This window comes from Leptinotarsa decemlineata, unplaced genomic scaffold (genome assembly GCF_025532065.1).
Source record: "Leptinotarsa decemlineata unplaced genomic scaffold, Ldec_3_MD MMD2_tig00026358_RagTag_RagTag, whole genome shotgun sequence".
NCBI lineage: Eukaryota > Metazoa > Arthropoda > Insecta > Coleoptera > Chrysomelidae > Leptinotarsa > Leptinotarsa decemlineata.
The window spans coordinates 2,349,568-2,361,804 of NW_027412703.1; the positions used below are offsets into that span (position 1 = coordinate 2,349,568).

The 12,237-nt window shown below is 33.5% G+C and overlaps 1 protein-coding gene across 1 annotated transcript in view; it reads left to right on the plus strand.

The window, feature by feature from the left end:
• The window catches only part of KLHL18 (Kelch like family member 18), a 29,178-nt gene extending 24,271 nt beyond the window's left edge, over positions 1–4,907 (plus strand). The window contains exon 10 of the mRNA XM_074184759.1: positions 4,547–4,907. Coding sequence (XP_074040860.1) covers positions 4,547–4,757 — 211 coding nt within the window. The 3' untranslated portion in view covers positions 4,758–4,907. The remainder of the gene's footprint in view (positions 1–4,546) is intronic.
• The last annotated feature ends 7,330 nt before the right edge of the window (positions 4,908–12,237 follow it).

Below are 12,237 nucleotides of genomic sequence, written 5' to 3' on the forward strand. Positions count from 1 at the left end.
AATTTTTCACTCAAATTTTTTGGGTTTTTCAACCGTTCACAGCCAATCAGCTAGTAATTATCTGTTGAATGAAAGGATTTGTTTCTTGATAATGATAACAAAATGTTTATGAATTGTGATATTAGAACAATGTTATTCGATTTTTTATAAGATGAGTATGATTTGTATTTATCAAAAAACAATTTTATATTGACTCTTACTTCAGTTGTATAGATTTTATTATGCTGGGAATTCAATAAATATAGTTTAAAAACTAAAAAACACGCTTTTAAAGAACATCGAACTGAAAAGTTAAAAATATTGTTTTTTGAATAAGCTTTAAATAATAACGAACGATATGGGATCCTCCTTTGGGGTGGATCCACACTAGCACAAGATGTTTTCTCGGTACAAAAAAAGATTCTGCGACTCATTGCTAGGGTACCCTGTACATACTCATGTAGAAATATCTTTTCTCGCTTCAGGCTTTTAATAATGATAAGTTTATTTATCTTAGAGCTATGCATTTATGTATTTAATAATGATAAGTTTATTTATCTTAGAGCTATGCATTTATGTATTTAATAATAGAAAAGACTTTACTTTGAATGTGAATATTCACAGCATTAATACCAGACAAAATAAAGTCAAATTTTATATTCCATTTTATAAGAACAAGGTGACAGAAAACTCTGCTTGTTACCTGGGACCAAAACTTTTTAATAATCTTCCACAAGAGATTTGGGAAACAGGGTGCCTGGGAAAATTTAAATTTCTGATTGAAAGATTTTTAATAATTACTGTTTTATTTTAATAACGTCTCGTTTATAATAAAATAGAAAATATAAATAGAAATATATAACTTTTATTTATGTATACATGTATACAGAGATACACACACACATATACATACAGCGTGACTCACGGTCGATGGTAGGTTAGACGTTTCTGGAAAACGCAAAACATGATTTTTCTGAAAATTCCACCTCTCACATTTCCTTACCTGTTCTATCGATCTAAAATATTTTCAGCATTGCGGCGTTGCCACTTCTATCAAAAAGTCCTAGCAATTATATTTTTTTAAATAGAACACCCCGTATATTATTACATTTTTGGAATCGCTCTAGTATTTTAATACTTTTTTGTTTATAATGTCATATACCTATCTCTATCTGTTTTCGAGATAAAAAATAAATTGTGCTAAATATGGTCCAAAACATAGCCTTAATTGAAATTAAGTATATCAGTACTTTCAATTCATGAAAAGTTGATATTTTGATAATAGTTTGGACAAACTCGAAATATTCAAATAACATCAAGAAATCGACTCCATATCATACAGGGCGTGCTAAAATGACTATTATTTCCATTGTGCATAAAAGTAGTCGAAAGTTCATTTTTTCAAATGAAACCCCCTGTATATTGCTCGATAAATTGAAAGATGGTGAAAAATGCTTCAAGATGATATACATGTCCCTATACCTAAATCGTCAAGTTTTCTTAATAAAGCCGTTTTTGTGGAAAAATAGTTATTCACGTTTTACCTACAAGTGTTGAAAGTGGCATTTTATTTTGTGAGTGGGGATTATTGCAAAACGAGCGTCAGCAAGTGGACCAAACTTACGAGCAAATTAAAATCACTTTTAACAAATGTATCATACAAATTTTTTTGTATAACGTTACTGCTGATAATAAAAAAATTATAGGGTCCATGAGATTTGAACACACGATCTTTGGATTACAAGGCATATGTTACAACTACATACGCCAACTCACGTTATTTTAAGGAGGATTATTGGTTAGTCATGAAGGACTTTCTACAGTTGGACTGAATACTACTTCGTCATCGTCAGTTACTTCACAGGGATTTAATATTACCAATAGCACGAACTGCATGTGTGAACTTTTCTAAATGATTTTTGGTAAACTATGGCTCCATGTTAAAAGCGCCTTCAACATTACCAAAACCTGTTACTTCAAATGAGGACAATACTGTTAACGTTTTGGCATATTTTTATGCATATCCAGAAGCTTCCATTCGCAGTGCAGAAAAAGATTTAGGTGTATCACATGCTTCAGTACAACGAATTTTGAAAAATCACGGAATGCATCCGTATAAATTTACCAAAGTTCAAGCTCTAAAAGCAGAAGACTTCGAACGTAGAATGCATTTTTGTGAATCCCTTTTGATTCATACACAGGAAGATTGGGAATTTTTGTCAAAAATAATTTGGAGCGACTAATCAAAATTTACGAGGGATGGTATTTTCAATAGAAGGAATAAACATTTTTGGGCTGATCATAATCCTCATGTTACAAAAGAAATGGGTTTTCAAGAAAAATTTGACCTGAATGTTTTCTGTATTCTGAAGAACAATAAAGAGAGATATCTCCAAATATTAAGGACGACTGTAACCGATTTTCTTGAAAATTTGCCTTTAGAGGAATATAGGAATTCGTGGTTTCAACTGGACGGAGCGCCAGCTCATTCCACCCAGGAAGTTTCCAGGAAACTTGACGAACTCTTCGACGATCGTTGGTTTAGACATTTAGGGCCGTGGGATTGGCCACCGAGATCACCCGATCTCACGCCACTTGACTTTTTTATAGGGTGTTTTAAAAGAAAGGGTATACAGTACTCCAGTGCCTACCAAAGAATAATTGCGACGGCGAATAGTGCGGAGTATTGAAGATCTGGATCCCCAGGAAATTGAAAAAGCAACCACAAGTCGCATACAAAAAAACATATTAAAATGTTTAGAATGTAATGGACAACATTTTCAGCATTTATTGTGAAAATGTGATACTTTGTTTACAATTTTGTTATTTTGAATCATCCTATTCTGTTATTGTCTGTACTTTCACATGTTTTAGCCCACAAAATCTTACTTTTTACCTAGAAATGACTGATTTTTGGTACAGTTGTTCCCTGGAGACTTTGAGCCATAGTTAAGGAAATTATTTTGTAACCTTACAAACTTCCTCTCGTTCATTGGTGTTAATTCAGGATACATTTGGTTGATTTTTTTACACGTTCTGGCAATGATTTGATCACTATAAGAAGCGACTTTATTGAGAAAACTTGACGATTTAGGTATAGGGACATGATGTCGGACATGATCTTGAAGCATTTTTCACCATATTTCAATTTACCGAGTAATATACAGGGGGTTTCATTTGAAAAAATGAACTTTTGACTACTTTTATGCACAATGGAAATAATAGTAGTTTTAGCACGCCCTGTATGATATGGAGTCGATTTCTTGGTGTTATTTGAATATTTCGAGTTTGTCCCAACTATCATCAAAATATCAACTTTTCATGAATTGAGAGTACTGATGTAGGTACTTAATTTCAATTAAGGCTATGTTTTGGACCATATTTAGCACAATTTATTTTTTATCTCGAAAACAGATAGAGATAGGTATAGGACATTATTAACAAAAAAGTATTAAAATACCAGAGCGATTCCAAAAATGTATTAATATACGGGGTGCTCCACGCTGTATAAGTATACAGCGTGAGCTGTATAAGTACTCATACAGCTCACGCTGTATAAGTAATCTACATATACATAAGAATGTTTGCAGCGCTACTTCAAAAGGAACTCCTGTATCGTGTAGGGATTTTTGTTGATTAAGTATGCTATTTTGTATGTACCTGACGATTTCTATACGTGTTCAATCATGTCAAAAAGAAAAATAAAGATTATTATTATTATTAAGCGTCCATGCTTTTTTCACAATAATACTAGTATTTTTCGTTCTTGTTTTAAGCTTATTAAAAAACATATTTTTAACTTTTCAGTTCGATGTTCTTTAAAAGCGTGTTTTTTAGTTTTTTAAACTATATTTATTTTTCATTTTTTAGTTTCGTATGCTATAAAAGCGTGTTTTTTTAGTCTTTTTAAAATATACTTGTTTTATCTAAACTTTGGAATCAATCAGCCGTACATTATTTAGAAAAATGACCATTGATATTTTCCGATTCCGGAGAGGGAGCCTGAAAATCAGCAACCAAGCTCAAGGAAGGCAGCAGGAGCGCAGAGGAGGGTTACAAAAAAGGCAGCAGTGTTGATAAAAAAAATACTTTGTTCAAACGAAGAAATACATGTAAAGTGAGTTCGAATTATATCAAAGAGTTACGTACAGCGCCATCTGCCCTCGAATAGATCAAGCAATAATGTCCATATATCAAGGAGGCTACGTTTAGCGCCATCTGTCCGCGAATAGTTCAAGCTGGAGAGTTACAAACAAACATTCATACATACGTACAGGTGAAGCTAATATAAAGCGTGTAAAAGAAATATGCGAAAACAGTTTCCTTGGCAAAAAGGTGAAAAAATTTCATTCGATGCCTAGTTAAATGAGTGAAATTCAAAAATGTAAGGGATGTTCAGTATTGAAAATGCTGCAATAACAATTTTTTCTATAATTTTATTTTTTCAAATATTGAAGAGGTGAATTTCACATTTATGTTTGAATGTCGCCAACTCCTTGGTCTTTCGAATATCAAAAATATTCGTTATAATTCATACAAGTTATAATGAAGAGAGTTGTATTTTCAGATGGACCTATGTTGCGCCCATGAACGCTCAGAGGAGTAGAGTGGCTCTCACGGCGAATATGGGTAAATTATGGGCCGTGGGAGGCTACGATGGAATATCCAATCTTGTCACAGTGGAGGTTTATGACCCGAAAGCCGATAAATGGACCTATGCTGCAGATATGATAGCTCATGAAGGAGGAGTCGGACTTGGTGTTATTTCGATACCATGAAAATGTGTCTTGTCTCATACTATCAATTTTTAGAAGATAAGAAATATTTTTGGACGCCATGAAAGATTATAAATATTTTTTTTATATAATTTCTGCTAAGACTAAGACGATGATATTTTCAAAACTACTAATCGAATTTTCTTATCTCATCATTTTACTTGTTTCAATCAAAAACTCTTTCTTGTTGCTCTGATTAGCATTACAGGTTATATTTTTGCTGAGAGTTTGACAAAAATCAGATATCTATATAGGCTAGCGACTTGAAAGTTTTCCTGTTTGTGTTTTTCCTTTTCCATACTTGCCACCACTGTAAATGGTATATACAGTGCGGACATGAATAGTCCCACCCTCAAAAGCAACAAGATATCAAGGTCGGACAAAATTCACATTAAAAGGTATCATTTTTAGTACTTTTTGATAAAAAAGACAATAGTGTGGTATCACGCGCTTTTTTTCCAATTTTTATTGATGGAAATCGAATCAGCAGTTTCCGAATAATCAGCAGTTTCATATTCGTTTCAATTATTCAAAACTCACTCCAGTCCATTCCAATAGATATTCAAAATGTTTATCATTCATTCCTTGACAATAATGAAGTCTTCAGCTTACAAATTTTTTAATACATTCCCAGCAAACCGTGTTAGGAATCACACGTTAAAAGGTAAGACCTCGTTAGTCTTTAGCTGGCACAAGTTTCTCAACTTCTGAGCGTTGTCGTTCGTATGGAAGCGACAACTGATTACCGGAAAAACAGATTTTTTTTTAAACAGATTTTTTAAACACGACTGTGAAATTGATGTAAACGTTACATAACTAATTTTACTTGTTATGTTACTATGTTATGTAAAATTAACGTCCTTGTTATAGCGAAATTCCGCCATAACCCATCAATCACAATTATGTAAAATTGACATGAATGTTACATAACTGATAATACGAGTTATGTAACTATGTTACGTAAAACTTACAGCCCTGTTATGGCGAAATGTCCGCCACAAATACAACCTTATTTTTACGTAACAGTACTGTCATTATTTTACATATATTTTTTAAACATAATCATGTGAAATTGATGTAAACGTTACATAACTAATTTTACTTGTTATGTTACTATGTTATGTAAAATTAACGTCCTTGTTATAGCGAAATTCCGCCATAACCCATCAAGCACAATTATGTAAAATTGACATGAATGTTACATAACTGATAATACGTGTTATGTAACTATGTTACGTAAAACTTACATCCCTATTATGGCGAAATGTCCGCTACAAATACAACTTGATTTTTACGTAACATTAATGTCATTATTTTACATATATTTTATATAATTTCAGTGAGTAAATATAAACAAAATATAACACTCGCTCGCAGAAAAACTTGGAATCATTAACTGGGAAAAGCATCCTTCAAAAACCAAAACTTACAGACCAAACTCTGCCTCCACAGTTTTTTTTTGTAAAAAATGATCATCAACAGAAACACAAATCTCAGTGTATCACGTGATTAGAATGTCTCAAAAACTCTAGCCTCTCCCACAGAACTTCACACAGACCAACATATAACTTGAAAACTTAGAGAGATATAGTCATCTGTCAAAAAGTCAAGTGCGTCAGGATGTTACAACCTGAAAATACAGCGAACTTAATATTGAAGTAACAAATTTATGTGGGAGTTAAGTGAAACCTAATATACCATATTGACATAAGTTTTTACGTGTTAGCTATGACATATTCACATGAATTATTTATGTAAATATGGGGTAAAAGTATCTTAGACATATAATGAAGTATTTACATAAATGAATTACATAAACAAAGTGACCTAAATATTACATAATATACATTATATTTTATGTAACTTTTACATAATTATGACAATATATATTTTATATCATTTAATGAAATAAATAGTATATAACAAATGTAACAAACTGACATAAATCTCACATAACATATATGTTATGTAACTTTTACATCACTGCTATATATGATCACTAATAAAAATTGCACAAATAACTGCTTTCCCACACCACTCACTTTCAGACCTATTTATATGCACATTTTGATAATTATAATCTTCCCTGTGTTGTTACCCGAGTGATGATAACTCGTTTATCAAAATGTGCATCCACGTGTGAAGTGAGATGGGTGTGGTGAATAAAGGGTTATTTGTACAATTTTTGATGGTGTTACATTACATCATTCATCCAGTCTTTACCGTAGATGATGGTCACCACAAATATTACCTACCTCTATTTGTGATATATACCTTCGCTTAAATGTTTGATGAACTAGATAGTATGATTATTTTTGATGACTGCTTGTAATTCTAACAAATATTGGTAAATTCATAGTGCCAGATTACAGTTTCTCAAAATATATAAAATATAACACATAATATAAAAAATACAAAATCCATTCAACTTGAGTTAATCACAGTTAAAATGAGAGTTGAAAAAAATACAATAGCATAAAGTCAGAACTTGAATAGATACAGGTTATTTCAACATATGACGCTTTAAACTTGTTTTAAAGGTATAAAGAGAGGTTGCTTCTTGAACAGAAACGGGTAATTTATTAAAAGCATTTAGATCCCTGAAAAATAGGAAATTTTGTGAAGTAGCAGTTGTGGTACATGAAAATTATTTCTGTTTCTTGTTTGATGAGGCTGAATCTGGTAGTCATAAATTAATTATTTTAATAACAAGATATGCAGGTGCTAGACCCATCTTAATTTCATAAGTAAACACTAATAGACAGACATCGAGTTCGGCGCTGCTAGCATATGTTGAATATAATTGTCAAATTAAAAGGGGTATGTTTTTGGTATAGAAAGATTTTGGCTTTCTACTTCTCCATCTTTATCTCTCTTCCTTTCTTTGGAAGATTCCCACATTTTTTGTAAAAAGATGAAGAAGTAGAAAGCCAAAACTTTTCTTTTCCAAACATGTATGTGATGTTCGCCGAAAAAATGTTTTGAAAAAAAACTCGTTTTAATTTTCGCAGTGTATGTACATACCTTCAGTGTGGTGAAAGTTCTTGATGTCATTCGTGATGGCCACACCTTCGTTAAATCCCTAATAAATGGATAATACAGTTCTGTGGAATATTATGTGCATGAAAACATTTTTGCATCTGACATTGAAGTTTGTTTTTAAGCGCTTTTTATTTCCTGGTTTTGTTATTCAGGGCTTTCTTGATAAAGGGAAGAATATGAGTCTTTCGCTTCCTATCTTTAAATTTAAATAATATAAAGTGTGCGAGATATCTAAATTGTTTTTTCTTTTGAAAGACCTATTGATGTCATTATGTGTGGAATATAACATTCTACAAGTGTCCGCCATGGCTTCTCTGGGTGGAGCGTATCTGAAACGTCCAATTTTCCATGACTTTGACATATAAAGGCCGGGACATACTTCTTCATACACCTCTCCGATTCGACTCCGGTTTGATTTTGCCCCAAAAGCGGATCGGTGCAGGATCCCCAGAGGGTAATCACATTTGTCTTACATGCTTCCGACTTCTTTCCGATTTACCGCTCCAGCTTGATACACTTGCTACTCTCGCCAGTGTTGATTCAAACAATATCTCGGAAGGTCCTCTAAGCAAAATGTCAAGAATTTTAGCAACTACGATTTAGCCATTATGGCACTTTGGAAGAAGAAGATGAAGAAAATGGAAGAGCTCTCACAGAGAACAGCGGTACAGCTCTTTAGTCTGATCATATAGAAATGGATATTTTCTGACTTGTTCAATAAGCTCCTGCACGATCGGATCATGATCGTGCAGTCTATTTCTTAGATCTCATGTGGATTGTTATTGCCCCAAATTGAACCATTTTATTTCTTCACGTATCCATTCATCCAGATATAGGTCTCATCGATGAAGATGATTTTTCGATGAAAATTAAGGTCATTTGCAATTGCTCCAGAGCAACAGCGAACATACATCATTGTCTATGGTCGTTTACCTCCAATCCCTGTGTCAGTTGAATTTTGCACAGGTGCAGGTCCAAGTCACGACGCAAAATTCGCCAAGTTGTGGTCTACAAAAGGGCGAGTTCTTATGATCGACGCAAAACCGACTGCCTCGGATTCTGCTGCACACTCTCACAGACAGCGGTGATGTTTTCTTGCGTTTCTTCGACGTACGGGTGTTTGTCGATCGTTTACTGAACCACTGGACTCTAAATTTATCTACCTCATTGCGAATAGTCCTCACGGTGGGACGATTATGGCGACCGTAAAATAAGAGAAGCGCGCCTTCAAACCCGAAAGAAAGTGACACTGAAACTTCATTATTATCAAGAAGTGAATAGTGAGCAATTCAAACATAAACTGGAACGAACTGATGTGAGTTTAGAATACATTTTTTATTAAAATTATGGTATTTATCTTTTGTTTATATGACTGATTTGAAATTGCTTAATATTCAGGAACGACTGATTCGATTTTCAAAAATAAAAAAATGTTGGATAAAGAATTGAAATACCTATGAATACCTTTCTATTTGAAAATCAAAGTTGGTGGCGCCCTCTCTACGACGAGTCATATATCACTATTGTCCTTGTTGAAAAGTACTAAAAAAAAAATTTTTCATATCTTGTTCCGTTCGCACTGTATGTTCTTCACTTTGGGAAAGTCGAGAATATAATATTGTAACATTTAATTGGTAGTCAAGAAAGGTGGGAATTTGTCAATCTGTTGTGTTCTCATAGTTTGTCACAGAATCCTCCTGAATCCAGAAGGAAGAAACAAGTAGAGGATGCAACATCAAAATGAACTAATTTTCCCACAGTTGATTGACAATTAAAATGAAATATGTGAATGAAATGAAAATGTATGTTGAATGTCAGTTGTGAATAAATCAATAAATAAATAATGATAAGATTGAGTGCAAATAATCGCTCGTCGTATAAACTAATCGGCTTCGTGAAGAAGCTGGGTTTATATGTTCGAGTGTGAGTAGGTGTGAGCCACAATAAATCCTTGCGGGTTGCGGAGGAGGATGGAATAGGCCCACTCCCTTTTGACCTAGCCTACATATATACAGACCTCGAACCGAAAATAAATTTTAAAAAGTATGAAAACTCCAAAAACTACACATCATGATTTTTTTTATTTATTTATTTTATTTTCATTTAAGAAATACAATGGGTCAAGAAAGACTTTCTGCTTTGATAGTTTATCTATTGCACGGCGGCACGGAACGTCGTATATTCGCGCGCTCTTAGCTACTCACGATTGGATTATGGTTACCAGTAGCGGCCGGTGTTATTTTCTTTCAGGTATGATTTACAACAATATAGAGAAACACTGATAATGGTAGAGGGTTATAATGCGATGTCGTTAATAAACTTATTTTTTGCGCTTGCATTGCAAACGCTGACTGAACCTTACGAGATATATCAAAAAATGTATTACAGTATTGTACACCTTAGAAAGGTCTACAAAAAAGTCCGTGATGGTATATGTCTATCTCTTAGACATAACCCTCAATAACCATTTTTTTATCCTTTACATTTTACGAGAAATAATGGCTTATCCGGCTAAATACCTTAAATACATTGTGCACTTATTATAAATCAATATGGCTCCCCGTTACAGTATGTAATTTAAATGATTATTGTCGAAGATATCACAGATTTAAAATGTGTTACGAGTTATAACCCAAGATGGCGACAGTTTTTAGAGGGAAATTTGAATTGATTATTTTCCCATAATTTTGAACTTGGCGCGTCCTGAGCCACCTCGCGACGGGTGTGGCCTGTCGTCGGCCATTTTTGAAGTAATGGAACATGAAACATGGGTTTCAGATTGAACCCTCATTTATCAAGAAACTTCAAATGTCAGCGCAACCTTTTAATTTTATTTGGAATTAGATAACTAATAGCAGATTTGGATGTGAATTGAACCCATATCGTCGGCGTACTCGCCTTTGACCTTAGACTCGACACCAACATAAGGTTCTGAAAATAAATGTGAACTGGAGTTAGGTGGTTCACTTGAGCCGTCCATTGGACTCGATTTTTAATATTTTTGGTGTTGTACTAAAAAAAATCGAACTGAGCACTGGCGCGTTTGCTGTGACAAATGGAATTGATCTGTTTACAGATATTGGGTGGATTTGGAAAAAAAACACCTCTGGTTTGAATGGGCTTGGGATTATATTAAAAAATCTGTGTTATAACAAAAACTCATTGAATTTCGATCTATTACACATTTAGACTTCGGATCTAAATTACTAGAATATATTTGAACTATTTATTGATATTGGGTGGATTAAAAAAAGTAAAGTTTTCGAATTCCCACGGAAAATGAACTTGGGAAAAATCAAAACATGATATAGTTCCAGTATAGAAATATTCCGAATTTTGATTGTTAATATCGGATAAATATCAATTTAAAGTATATAAGTGTCTACCCCAAGTGTATATGAATAGCTGGAGATTATAAGTGAGTCTTCTATTAACTTATTAAATGTAATCAACGTATTTAGAAAACTTTCGTTGGAAATATCAACAAACCCAGCACAAAGCTTATCAGTTAGCGAACTGATCGCACGCAGAGCCCTATTCAGGAACTCAATGACCTGACCACGGTTCATAAAATCTCAATGGGGTTTCCCGAGAACGAAAACACCCAAAACCTATAAAATCATATACCACAACAGAAATCATCATACTCATCCGTCAGTTCAGCACCCGAATTTACAGGCAAAAAGCTAACCATTATCTTCAATTCAATAGAAGAAACAAAATTCAGCCAAAAACATCATATTTTCATCAAGACTTTCAAATAACACAATTTGCAATATTGAAACGAAGAAGCTGTTGAAGATATTATTCAATTATGATGGATTCATAACTGTCGGCAACTCTTCTCTCCTAGCACGAGCTCCACATGTAATGTAAGTCTTTCAGTTCCCCACTCTATTGTAGAAACTGCATTTCAAAAACTATGACACCAATATATAACTATGACACGAATACCTGTGACACCAATAACCATAGGAACTTCGGATCCGTAATATAAACATAAGCTTTTTGTTCAAACAATAAGGTGAATTTTCATTATTCTCAAAAAATATTTATTTATTCATCAATTTCTTCTATTTTGCTTCTTTCAAAGTACTCCCATTCAGATATAATACACTTGTACCAGCGTTTTTCCAATCCTCGAAGCAGTTCTTCTGATATGCACTTGACCTCTCTCAGTAATTCGGTTTTTATACCTTCAATCGTCGCAAAACGCTGTCCTTTCATGGATCTCTTCAATCTTGTGCTGGGGCGTCCATGGCTAGCGTCGTCATTTACGTCTTGTTGACCTTCTGTGAAAAGTTTGTACCACTTTTAAACATGTTTCTGACCCAGAGTACGATCATCGTAAGCCACTGTCAGTATTTCATGTGGTTTTGAGCACTCAATTTCATGTTTTACACTAAATTTGACGCAACTGCTTTGATCCATTTTTTTCGAT